Here is a 12081-nt window from a genome sequence, read left to right on the forward strand (position 1 = left end):
GACCCCCATTTGAAAAAACATATGCCAAGGACCCCCATGAGAGAAGAGTTTTACGGCTCTAGCAGTGATTCTCAACCCGTTTAATTTCAAGGACCCCCAGTTTGACATGCATCGGATCCCCATTTAATGACATTTCTATCTCTGGGACCCCCAAATTATATTGTAAAATCAACGCTAACCTAACTCTCAGAGTGTACAAATTTGTACACTCTCAGAGTTACAGACCCATAAGGGTCCATTTGGTTCCAAACTATCATTTAGCTGGGGACCCCCTGGAACTCCCTCAGGTACCCCTGGGGGTCCCCAGACCCCACTTTGGGAACCACTGCTGTAAACCCACCTTTATGTCAAAGCCTTTCTTAAGTAAGTCATTTTTGTATTATTTATCATGTATGCTTTGTATTTTTAATATGCCTTCTACTGCATGGATTGATCTTTTGTTGTTTTCTTTTGCTCGACGATGTAAAGCACTTTGTAAGACTTTGTCTAGAAATGTGCTATATAAATTAATTAATTATCATTATCACACGCAGTGCTTTTTAAGTGCACTTTGTTTGGAACTTGGAACGGTACAAAAAGTACAGTCTGAGCTCACAAAAAGCTTGGAAATTTGTGTTTGATGTGTTTTTTTTGGCCATGTAAAAATAACAGACATCAAAAAGTGTAGCTTCTTTAAAGTCCTTTAATAATACCCTCCTTCAAGACCACCTTAAAAGAGCACCTGCAATTTGTAACTGGTCCTATATCAATCAGTGCTTTATTTCAGACCCAGGGAGATACATATAAAACAGTACAAATCACACAAAGTACAGTACAAAAAAATAAAATAAAAATACAGTTTTTCAATGTCTAACATGCAGACAAGTCCGCCAGTGCTTCCATGATCCATCTTCAACCGCTTATCCGTAGTCGGGTCGCGGGGGCAACAGCTCCCCCAGAGTGTTCCAGACAGTGCTCTCCAGAGCAACATTAGTGACTTCCTCCTGGGGGATCCCGAGACGTTCCAAGACCAGTGAGTTGATGTGTTTCCTCCAACTGCGCCTTGGTCTGCCCTGGGGTCTCCTCCCAGTGGGACGTGCGTCGAGGACCTCCCTAGGGAGACGCCCGAGAGGCATCCTAACCAGTTGCCCGAACCACCTCAGCTGGCTCCTTTCCAGGCGAAGAAGCAGTGGCTCTACTCCGAGTCTCTCTTGTGTGACTGAACTTCTCACCCTATCTCTAAGGGAGATGCCAGCCACCCGTCGAAGAAAACTCATTTTGGCCGCTTGTATTTGCAACCTTATTATTTTGGTCATGACCCACACTTCATGACCATAGGTGAGAGTATAGGAACGAAGATTGCTCGGTGCTTCCACAATTTGGAAGAGAATCTGTATACAGGGTTAGTCACAGCAGTAATGATGTCATTATCTGACTCAGTGCTCTGCACATAAATGTATACATCAACTTTCTTAAAACTTCAGGGCAAGTTGGAACCCCGACACTTACAAACATATGGCTAGCACTGGAGCTCCTTGGAGCTCCTAGCAGCAGCCTCATTCTATCATTATACGCCACCTTGAGTTTTCTCATGCTCTCTTGCTACCGACACCACAAATGAGCAGGTCCTACTCCTACTCCTAGACAAACAAGGCCAAACTCATGATCTTTTTCTGGGTTAACTTAATAATATCGGAATTCGTATACAAAGTGCTTGCGGGAAGTTGCGGCCAGGTCCTTTCTACAGTAGGCTACTTTGTTTCAGTACAGCATGCAGCTGTGATGATTGATGAAAACCCTTGGGAGAGTTTGTGTACCCTATCTCAATGTTAGTTGATGATAGTAATCATTTCTATATACTAGAGTTTGTTCATTACAGGGACGTACATTGATACTGTACATTTTGAGATGGGTTCAGGAAAGACAGAGCCCATTTATCGGCTTCAATATGATATGGTTCCACTTCCAATTTTGTTTAATTCTTTGTTTTCTTTCATCACTTCCAATTTCACTTGTTCTTATCCTGTATCCAGTATGAGTCATCTCTCCTCCTGAACAGGATCAAATAGTATCATGACAGAATCAGAATAAAGAGACATTTAACTTTGTTTTAATTAACAAACAAATCACTTACACCACCTTTATTATGTTATTATTTTGAGTTTTAAGCATTGCATATATATGTGCAATGCTAAGATCAAGTGATGCAATCTGTGACATCACACTGTGTCTTTGTCACCACACAGAAATAAGCAGATATGGTCAGATCAGATATGGACACTGGAGTTTAGGTCAAGAGGTGCACACACATCCACAGATTTCAACAGGTGCAGGATCCAAAAGAATAACTAAGACAGGCTCCCAAAACAATTTATTGACAACATAGCGGAAAACAAGACAACGTTTGGGCCTCAGGGGCCTTCGTCAGGTATACTGAAACAGCGCGTCAAAGTGCTGGCATATATACAGGACAACGTCAAGTGGTGTCGCTCACGTCAGTTTGTGAGTGGAGAAACGTGGGACTCGCTCCATCCCTTTTGCATTGAACTAATTGGTTTCAAAATCCATGTCGTACAACGCATCTCCAGTAGATAAAGAGTGCAAGGTTGCGCCCTGAAAATAGCTGATCTACAAGCTCTCAAGTCTCAACTTGAGAGCTTGTAGATCTGCTATTTTCGCTATTTTGGGCCAAAAGTGCCCTCTTACGGGATTTCAGCCCCTGCCTCTCTAACACTCTCTGCACGTGCCTGGTCCGGCCTACGTGGACTAAAGTTAGGGTTAGTGACCTACGTAGCTGCTTAACTTACAATTTACAATTTACAATTTACAATTTACAATTTACAATTTAGGCATTTAGCAGACGCTCTTAATCCAGAGCGATTTACATTAGGCAGGAACAAAAGTATGGGAATACATCACATATATAAAATGCATTTATCAAGAAACATGCGTAAGCTAAGAACGTAACTAGAACATATCTATATAATGACACTATACATATTAACTATACATATATACTATACTATGCTATACATATGTAGGCTACTATGATGTGCTATGACTATATACAATGCAATTATTGTGCTGTCTACATGACATGCTATAAGTCTGTTTCAAATGCTATCTAAGTCTAAAAAGTGCTATCTAAGACTTAAGACTGAGGTTAGGGTTAGTGACCTACGTAGCTGCTTAACTTAAGACTGAGGTTAGGGTTAGTGACCTACGTAGCTGCTTAACTTAAGACTGAGGTTATGGTTAGGGTTAGGGTTTGGGATAGTGTCAAACAGTCCACAGCATGCACAGTCCTCCAGCAATACATTCTTTGTTCTGAATGACCTCTCGTCCCACATCACACTGTGATGTAGGTCTACTCTATGCCACATTTAATTTGCCAGGGCGAAAACATCAATGTTAATATATTAACTTAATGTGTTGATAAACTGCAATTTAATTTTTTTCTATGTGAATGAGTTATGTATATGGTATATGTAATGTGATGAACAAAATGTAAGTGCACATTCATCATTGCACTTACATCAACCCTTGCCTATATATGGCTTGGGCTGATGAGCATCAATATGTAGTATAATATATGTACATATTTAGTATGAGCTAAATAATTTGCCATTCCCAAACACTAGAATTTGACTCAGTTACAGTATTATAATCCCAATCCCATAAATGCAGAACCCTATGTTATAGCAATGCAATATTAAATTGCACAACATGTGTGGTGTAAATCTAGATTACAATATGTTGTGTTACAATGTCTGTTAGTGAGGATATACAGTATATATTTTAAAGCCCAAAGCTATAGTTTCCTGTCAGCAGTGAAGGGATTACCCAACACCATGTGACAGTGCTCTGCTGTCCAGGCAGTTTTCAGGGAAACTGCTCAGATCTCAGAAGAGGATGCCTGCTGCTGCCAAGTGACCATTACCACACAGAGAAATCCCTCTTGTATTGTTTCTTATTGCTTCAAATCACCTCTAAGACTAAGAATAGTATGTCACCCGACACCCACACTAACATGCTACTGATCTGTTTGTTACCCGTACCGTGCAATTTTAATTTTATTTGAAAGCAAAAACATTTGTGATTGATGTTGTTCTTTTCTTTCAAGATTATGCCATATTTAATGTTCATGAAATGGTCTCTGTTTTCAAAGTAATAAATATTCTTCCCCTTCCTTATACACTGCGCTGCGACGCGTTGAGAGCTTGTAGATCAGCTATTTTCGGGGCGCGAACCAGCTCTCTTTAGTTAGTGCATGTGGCGTAGGCCTACAACATGGATTTCTAAACAAATTTGTTCAACTCAAAATGCTGCGTTCTAAGTTCATTCTCCTGAACGCTGCCTTCCGGCATGGCATGGAAAGGAGTGGCATTTGCATTTCTTCCACCATAGTATAAATGCTGCATTCATTCGGGGTCTGGAGAGGGCAGTTGTTTTACAGACGGGTAAAAGGGCAGAGGCTGAAGCCCCCTTTGATGTCTATGTGTGCACGTCCCTGCAATAACCTGACACCCATAAATCTGGCTAACCCAATATTCCAACCATAGAGCCCCATGCTAACCCTATCCCCAAACCCTAACCTTAACCCGACACTGGAGCCCCATGCTAACCCTATCCCCAAACCCTAACCTTAACCCAACACTGGAGCCCCATGCTAACCCTATCCCCAAACCCTAACCTTAACCCGACACTGGAGCCCCCTACTAACCCTATCCCCAAACCCTAACCTTAACCCGACACTGGAGCCCCATACTAACCCTATCCCCAAACCCTAACCTTAACCCGACACTGGAGCCCCATGCTAACCCTATCCCCAAACCCTAACCTTAACCCGACACTGGAGCCCCATACTAATCCCCAAACCCTAACCTTAACCCGACACTGGAGCCCCATACTAACCCTATCCCCTAACCCTAATATTAGAGCCCCATACTAACCCTATCCCTGCCCTAACCCTAATCCTAGAGCCCCATACTAACCCTATCCCCAAACCCTAACCCGACACTGGAGCCCCCTACTAACCCTATCCCCTAACCCTAATCCTAGAGCCCCATACTAACCCTATCCCCAAACCCTAACCCGACACTGGAGCCCCCTACTAACCCTATCCCCTAACCCTAATCCTAGAGCCCCATACTAACCCTATTCCCTAACCACAACCCTAACCCTATAACCATAGAGCCCCATACTAACCCTATCCCCAAACCCTAACCCTAACCATAGAGCCCCATACTAACCCTAAGCCACAGGTGACACGTAATCGCCTACTCGGTCTAACGGGATGCAGACTAACGCACCCTGCCCCCCCTCCTTCAAGCCACTATTATGACCGTTATATTTCATAGGGGTGGTGAGACAATTGGCAGGCCAATCCCGATGGAACTGCGTGCAGTATATCACTTTGGACAGGCAGCAACCTCAACGGTGATAAAGGTTTACGACCTCTCTACGCACTTTTAAATGCTTACGTCAATAGGTGTGTCAAAGATTACTGAATGTATTAAACACTTCCTGAGGAGAGCAGAGACTGATAAGCAGCACATTTTGTCAGAGTGAATTTCAGGACCCTGTCCACGGTCTAAATTGGAAGTGATTGGACATCTATCTGCCTTATATGAAATATTCTGAGATGGTATCTGAGATGGTATATGAATATACTGTATGCCATGTTTCTTGAGTATGTGAATAGACAAGAATTAGAATACCGGTAGTACTTTGGGTGTAAAAATCTGCAAACATGAATCAATATAATTTGTTATTTGCATCAGTAAATGCATACTTGGCTGATTTCGTACAGAAACCGGCTTACAGTGTATAGTATCCCTTTGACAGACACGTGCACAATGGCGAGACAGGGAGATATTTATGGATTTCTAAAGCATTCACATTCTCTCTCTCTCTCTCTCTCTTGCGAGCTAAGTGGTGTCAGAAGATGGGTTTGTATGAATACGAAGCTGATACAAACTGAGCACTTGCTGTCGTAACACGGAGGACAAACTGAACGCTTTCGTCACCACTGCATTCAAAATATATCCACTCGGGGTTCTCATAAATGATATGTGCTCACAGGCTTCTCTTATCTTGCAAACTCCCACCCCTATAACATCGCTGTGTGCCCCTCTATTCCTTGCATATACCCCTTCCCTTGCCTTTCTCCCCCTCCTCCTCCCCTCTCTCTCCACTCCTGTTTTCCTCCTCCTCTCCTTCTCTCCAGCATACGCTGCCTGCCTGCTTCCCCTGGGTTGCAGCACCGACGCAGGTTGGCGTCACAGTGTTCTAATTTTACTGCTGTTGATGCTGATGTTAAAAGAAGCAATGGGCACCTGCTATTTCTGCTAGCCCACCCCCCACCCCCATTTCCCAGGGGCTGGCTAAGAGGTATTAATAGAGTATATTAGACACTGCATGATTGCACATAGAAGTGTTGTTGAAGGGAGGAAAAAAGGGAAAACACAGAGGCTTTCGTCACGTCGTCAAGTACTCAAAATCCAGCAGTTATGATTGGTTATAAAACTAGAAGATATACGCCATTTGTTTTCTGTCTAACTCTAACACATGTTGATTGGATTAGGAGGAGAGTTTGAGTTCAAATGTTAGAGATCTAATCCAGGAAAAAAGAGATCCAGTTTACAAGGTTATATATTATCATTATATTTTTTAAGGATGGACTGTGTGGACGATTTATACACCCATTTGATTGCTGCAATAATGTGAACGTGATTGATTGTTTTGAAGTGTTGTGTAAATGGATGTTGAAACAGCCAGAATGAGGACATTGCGGTGACAGATATCCGTCCTGCAGTCCTGCCCTATACTTCACGCGCAGATACAACGTATTTCCTGTGAAGAGTTATTGAGAGGTTATACTAGGGAAGGGACTGAACCATATTGGTCAAATATCAACAATGGGTCGGGGATCCTATAGGGGGTCCTCAGAGTTACTAGGGGGCTGCTAAATCTTTGTGTGATAGGAACTTATTTTGTAATATTTATTAACAAAACAGGTAGATTCACAAAGCAAGGTAATTGTCATAAAATCCATGCTGTGTTACTTTCATGCCCAAAGGATACAAAATAATGTTATGACATGTCTATATTAATCTTATGACATGTCTATATTAATCTTATGACATGTCTATATTAATCTTATGACATGTATAAATCTTATGACATGTCTATGGCGACAGCATCAATAATGACTGATTGATTGATTGACTGATTGATTGTGTGTATAGCAGCATATCTATGCAGCATATTTGTATATCAGTTAGTATCCAATAATATACAGTAGACCTACATTGTAAAATGCCAGTATAGGCCCTCAATTGACGTTCAAGTGCCATATTGTAAGTAGCATTATTGTATAGGCTACTCTACTATTTAAATAAGCCTACATATCATTCACAGTAGCCTATATAGGTAGGATTATATAGGACTACAATTTCAAATGTATAATAGTGGACTGTCTGTCACTACCCGAAATCGATCATCAGTAGCCTAATTTAAACCATATTGTTTTGCAGGTGTGTGTTTGTTGTAAACCGAGCACATTCAGAGCGAGCTTGTTGAATGTAGTTTTATGAGATTAAAAATAAATTGAAAGCTCCAACCGTGCATAGAAGGACGCCAGGCAGTCGCCCAGATCATGAACAGAAAAGCAGTAATGTAAAGAGAGAGCAGAGAGCAGCCAGCAACCCGGTAGTAGCAGAAGCAAACGAGATGTAGCGACAATCTAAATTTGGGCACGGAAGTAAAACGTAATCGCGCCAACGTTGCAAAGTACTCCTTCTACACTCTGCAAATGGAAAAGAACGCATTGACGTACGACGCCTGGCCTGACGTAAATAACCTTGGCAACAGACGGAACAATAAATAGAGCCAATGGAGGTGCGAGGAAAATGTAGACCAAGGGAGAGTATATTTTAGGCATTCTTTTAATTACTCTATTGAATGCGTTCCAACTGCTAATTCTGCCTGCTTGGTTATGATATCAATCTGTGCTGCAGGCGAGACTGAGCACGGAGAGGACTGAGGGAGGGAAGAAAAAGATTGTGAAAGGCAAATCATTGAATTTAAACATTACTATGTTTTTATTTACAGGTTTTTGGAAACAACATTCAATGTTTTCCTTTGTTATTCTTTATGTAAAAAAATACATTTAAAAAAATAAATACAGTTTTCACAGAAAACTTCATATACCATAACAGAGACCACTCAAACCATGGATAGATATAGAACATCACGTTTAAATCACATTGTACAATACTCTCATCACATACCATCAACCAGAAAGAAATGGATCAAGATATAGGCTAGTAGTGTAAATATTGCTCAACAATACAACAACTTTGTCATCTAGCACCATGAAATCAAATATTAAATAAATCTATTTGTAAACATAAAAACTATTAGGTGGTATTAGTTAAACATGCACTGACTTGCTACATAGTTGAAATAGGCAAATTAAAATAAACATTTTGCTTCCTGGCTGGTAGTCCAATCCATAGCCCTAGTGATCTGCACTTCCACTTCTCATACTTGAAGTGTGAATGTGCTTTTTATATTCGGAAGAACTATTGGTTTGTGGATAAGAGTCCTTCAGAGGGCTAGCAGGGTCGGTGAGCTGAGGGAGTCGGAGGAGTGGTCGTTGCTACTGCTTCCTCTCCTGTGGGCCACGCCACAGTTGGGCAGGAACGTGTCGGCCTCGGGGTAGGTGAACGCGAAGGACGTCGTGTACGTGGTGCCGCTGGGGGTGCAGGTCACCACGGGCGTGCACAGGGACTCAAAGTCAGTGGTGGTGGTGGCGGGCGAGGTGTAGAGGGGCTCCCAGTCCTGGCTGGTGTACAGGCTGCTGGAGAGGTCCACCTCCGGCACCGAGCGCGCCGCTTCCATCTCCACCTTGCTCAGCAGGTCCAGGGATTCCTCCAGGACTGCGGTGTCCAGGTCGCTCAACCTGACCGTGCGGGTGGTGGAGAGGATGGGGATGCTGGAGAAGATGGAGTTGGAGGTGGAGGTGAAGACCGACTGGCTGGCTGTGCAAGACTCCATTGAAACGGGGGAGGTCTGGGTCTGCATGGGGACCACCTCCTCGGTGGAGCTGTTGGAGCTGCAGGAGTGGGCGGGGGAGAGCGACATCGACATGGTCGGGAACGAAGTGACGTCCAAGTCCGAGGGGATCTTGCAGATTGGCCTGTGGGCCGCGAGAATGAATTCCAGTCGCTCTTTCTCCTTCAGGAGGTTAGCGATGTCGCTCTGAATGTTGGCCTTCTCATCCTCAAGCTCATCCGTTTCCTGCCAAGACAGAGAAAAAGAGGACATTCATTTTGCTGTTTGGACACGTGAAGTCTTTATGATGGATGAACGATGTGTTATTTTAGTTACATAGCCTAATAAATGTGTAAAATACTTACAGCTTGCAGTGTATCTGTAAGCTCTTTCCTCCTGTTGCGGCATTTTGCGGCAGCTTGCTTGTTTCTCTCTCTGCGGACTTTTCTCTTATCATCCTCCTCAGTTGAAACCTGTGCACGAAAAGAGGAAATTAAGTCTCCAGTTCCAGCTGTCTTTAATGTATGCATGCATGTAATAACTAATGCATAAACATGCAGAGGAACTCTACTTGTTATGCAAAAATGCTAAGTAAAATCCTGTGTTCATTTTTAACTCTTGAGTGTTGAAATGGGTGCACTCTCAGAATGAAATGAATACTGAGGATTTTACAGTGTAATTTAAGTGAAAAATAGCAGATCTACAAGCTCATAGCGCGCCACCGAGTGGCGCGCTACGAGCTTGTAGGTCTGCTATTTTTGAAAAAACGAAGAACGACTGACACAGAAACATAGCCTTTTCAGAAAACTGTCAGGATGTAGAAGACATTTTTAGAATCTGATCTCAGGTCAAACTGGGTTAAAGATGGGAAGATAATTACCTGGTCAGATCTGCCCTTCTTGTTGTAAGCCCGGGATCCAGTGGACCTCATTGCTGTGCTGGAGTAAGCTGGGGGGCTGCTGGTTCTGTATGGGTGAACTCTATTGGAAGGGGCGACCGAGGAGAAAGGCTGAACCATCCACTGGAGATCTGGACTGGCGGAGATGGCTGTGACCGTGGGAACGAACGAGGCACTTGATGATGTGAGGTCAGTGAAATCCTGCAAGGAATGAAGGGAGAATCATCAGTACACTGAACATTTAACCTGCATATGTATAGGATTTAAGGCTTATAGCACTGCTATATACATGTATCATACTGATACTGCTATAGCAGTAGCCTATGTTAATGAAGTAGACATAGCAGTCTATAAAAAGCATAATCATTTATAAATATCCCTGTGATGCAAGCCATGACGTACATTAAGATTTCCCTGCTCAGGTGCAGAGCAACTAAGCTGCAGCTGCATTATTCAATAGATGTTTTTGATGTTGCATATAGTTTATAGTTTAAGCAATAATATGTAAGACTGACAACTATGGCATAAGCCCATTCTGATTCTGAATGTCTATTATTCTGATGAAAGTGTCAATCATTACATTTGGAGTATGATTCCTACCTGAGACTGAGGAGACCCGAGATCGGAGTAAGATCCAGCCGGGGACGGGTAGTATCCCAGGGTTTCACCGGCCGGGGAAGCGGTGCTACAGCGGGAAGAGTCGCAGTCCGTGTTGTTGAAAGCGGTGAACATCATGTTTACGGAAGCGATCAAACTCGATCGTAACAACAAAAAAAGTAGTAAATCCCAAAACAACCGAGGATGGTTTTAAGCTATATTAGCTGTCGGGGAAATCCCTGTTTTGTAAAGTTGATTCCCGAGTGCTGAGCTCGTTATGTCGCTATGAATGTCCTTATTGTTGTTGTTATCCTCTCTAGAGTTGCTGAAAGTTTCAATGTTGAGTCTGACAGCTCCGCCAGCCTTTATAGGCTGTAGAATGGGGCCGGATAGTGACGTAGACTAAAGGGGGGTGTGGCCTTGCTTGCACTGGTGCCTTCGAGAAATCACATGGCGAAAAACATTTAAAAAATAGAAATAAATGCACCAAATCAAGAATCGTGTCGTTTATTTTATGTCATTGAGATATATTATCGTTATTTTATTATATTTGGAATTTACCACTGTTTGTATCATGTCGAAAGTGAGATTTGGAATTCTGTGCGGAGACCCGCCCACAGCAGGGGGGAACCTTCCAGAAACAGGGGAATCCTCTCCGTCATTTACCATATATGGTGTATCCTGTAAGAAGGGGTGGCATTGACGGGAAATGTATGCCCCGTCCGAGGATTGGCCGACAGGCTCTAGCGACATGATGTAAGACAACAAACCGTCCGAGGATTGGCCGGCAGGCTCCTCTAGCGACATGATGTAAGACAACAAACATAGAAGCTGTTCTGTTGTGAGAACTTATTGGGATAATAAATAAACAACACAAGGGACACCGCATACAGTAAATAAGAACAAACGGTCATTTTGTCTGTGCAGACTTGCCTTGTTGTGGTGTCTGGGTTGAAGAAATGAAGAAAACAATACCTAGGTCTAGGCTCTGCAGTGTGCTGAAAATAAAAATGAAAGGGAATATACTAATTCCCTTTCATTTTCATTTTCATTCCCACACATACTAATATTACTAGCCTATACTATAGTAGCTAAATTAACTGTTTAGTCAGCAAGTTTATAACAATACTTCAAGAATCAAAAATCTTTGTCCTAGTCCTATTTTGTCCTAGTAGGCCTACTGGCTGTCACTATTTACATTTAAATATAATTGTTTTGACTTTGATTGATTGATTGATTGATTGATTGATTGATTGATTGATTGATTGAAGTAGGCTATGTATTAACACTTAACAGTTTGCAGAATCACAGTACATTTCAAGTACAACTCAATACAAAAACTGTTAACTGTGAGTGGACGACACCATAAAGCACTAGGCAGGCTACACATTTACACTTGTTTACAAGGGCCCACCATTTTCAATTCATCAAAACATTTAGAGACGTATGAATATACACTTCTATATAGCCAAAAAAACACTGTTTCATATACTAGAATGTATTTCCTCCCTGAAACGGACATGAAACGTACGTTGTTGTTTGATTTG

General features: G+C 42.4%; 1 protein-coding gene across 1 annotated transcript; it reads right to left on the bottom strand.

The window, feature by feature from the left end:
- Positions 1-8060: 8060 nt before the first annotated feature.
- On the bottom strand, positions 8061-10858 carry fosab (v-fos FBJ murine osteosarcoma viral oncogene homolog Ab). The gene is made up of 4 exons (XM_079525831.1): positions 10538-10858; positions 9920-10138; positions 9405-9512; positions 8061-9285 (listed from the first exon to the last, which is right to left on the bottom strand). The coding sequence occupies exons 1-4, from the start codon at positions 10670-10672 to the stop codon at positions 8593-8595; spliced, it is 1155 nt and encodes a 384-aa protein (XP_079381957.1). The 5' UTR covers positions 10673-10858; the 3' UTR covers positions 8061-8592.
- Positions 10859-12081: the final 1223 nt, after the last annotated feature.

The sequence above is a fragment of the Electrona antarctica genome (assembly GCF_951216825.1).
Source record: "Electrona antarctica genome assembly, chromosome: 17".
Taxonomy (NCBI): Eukaryota; Metazoa; Chordata; class Actinopteri; order Myctophiformes; family Myctophidae; genus Electrona; species Electrona antarctica.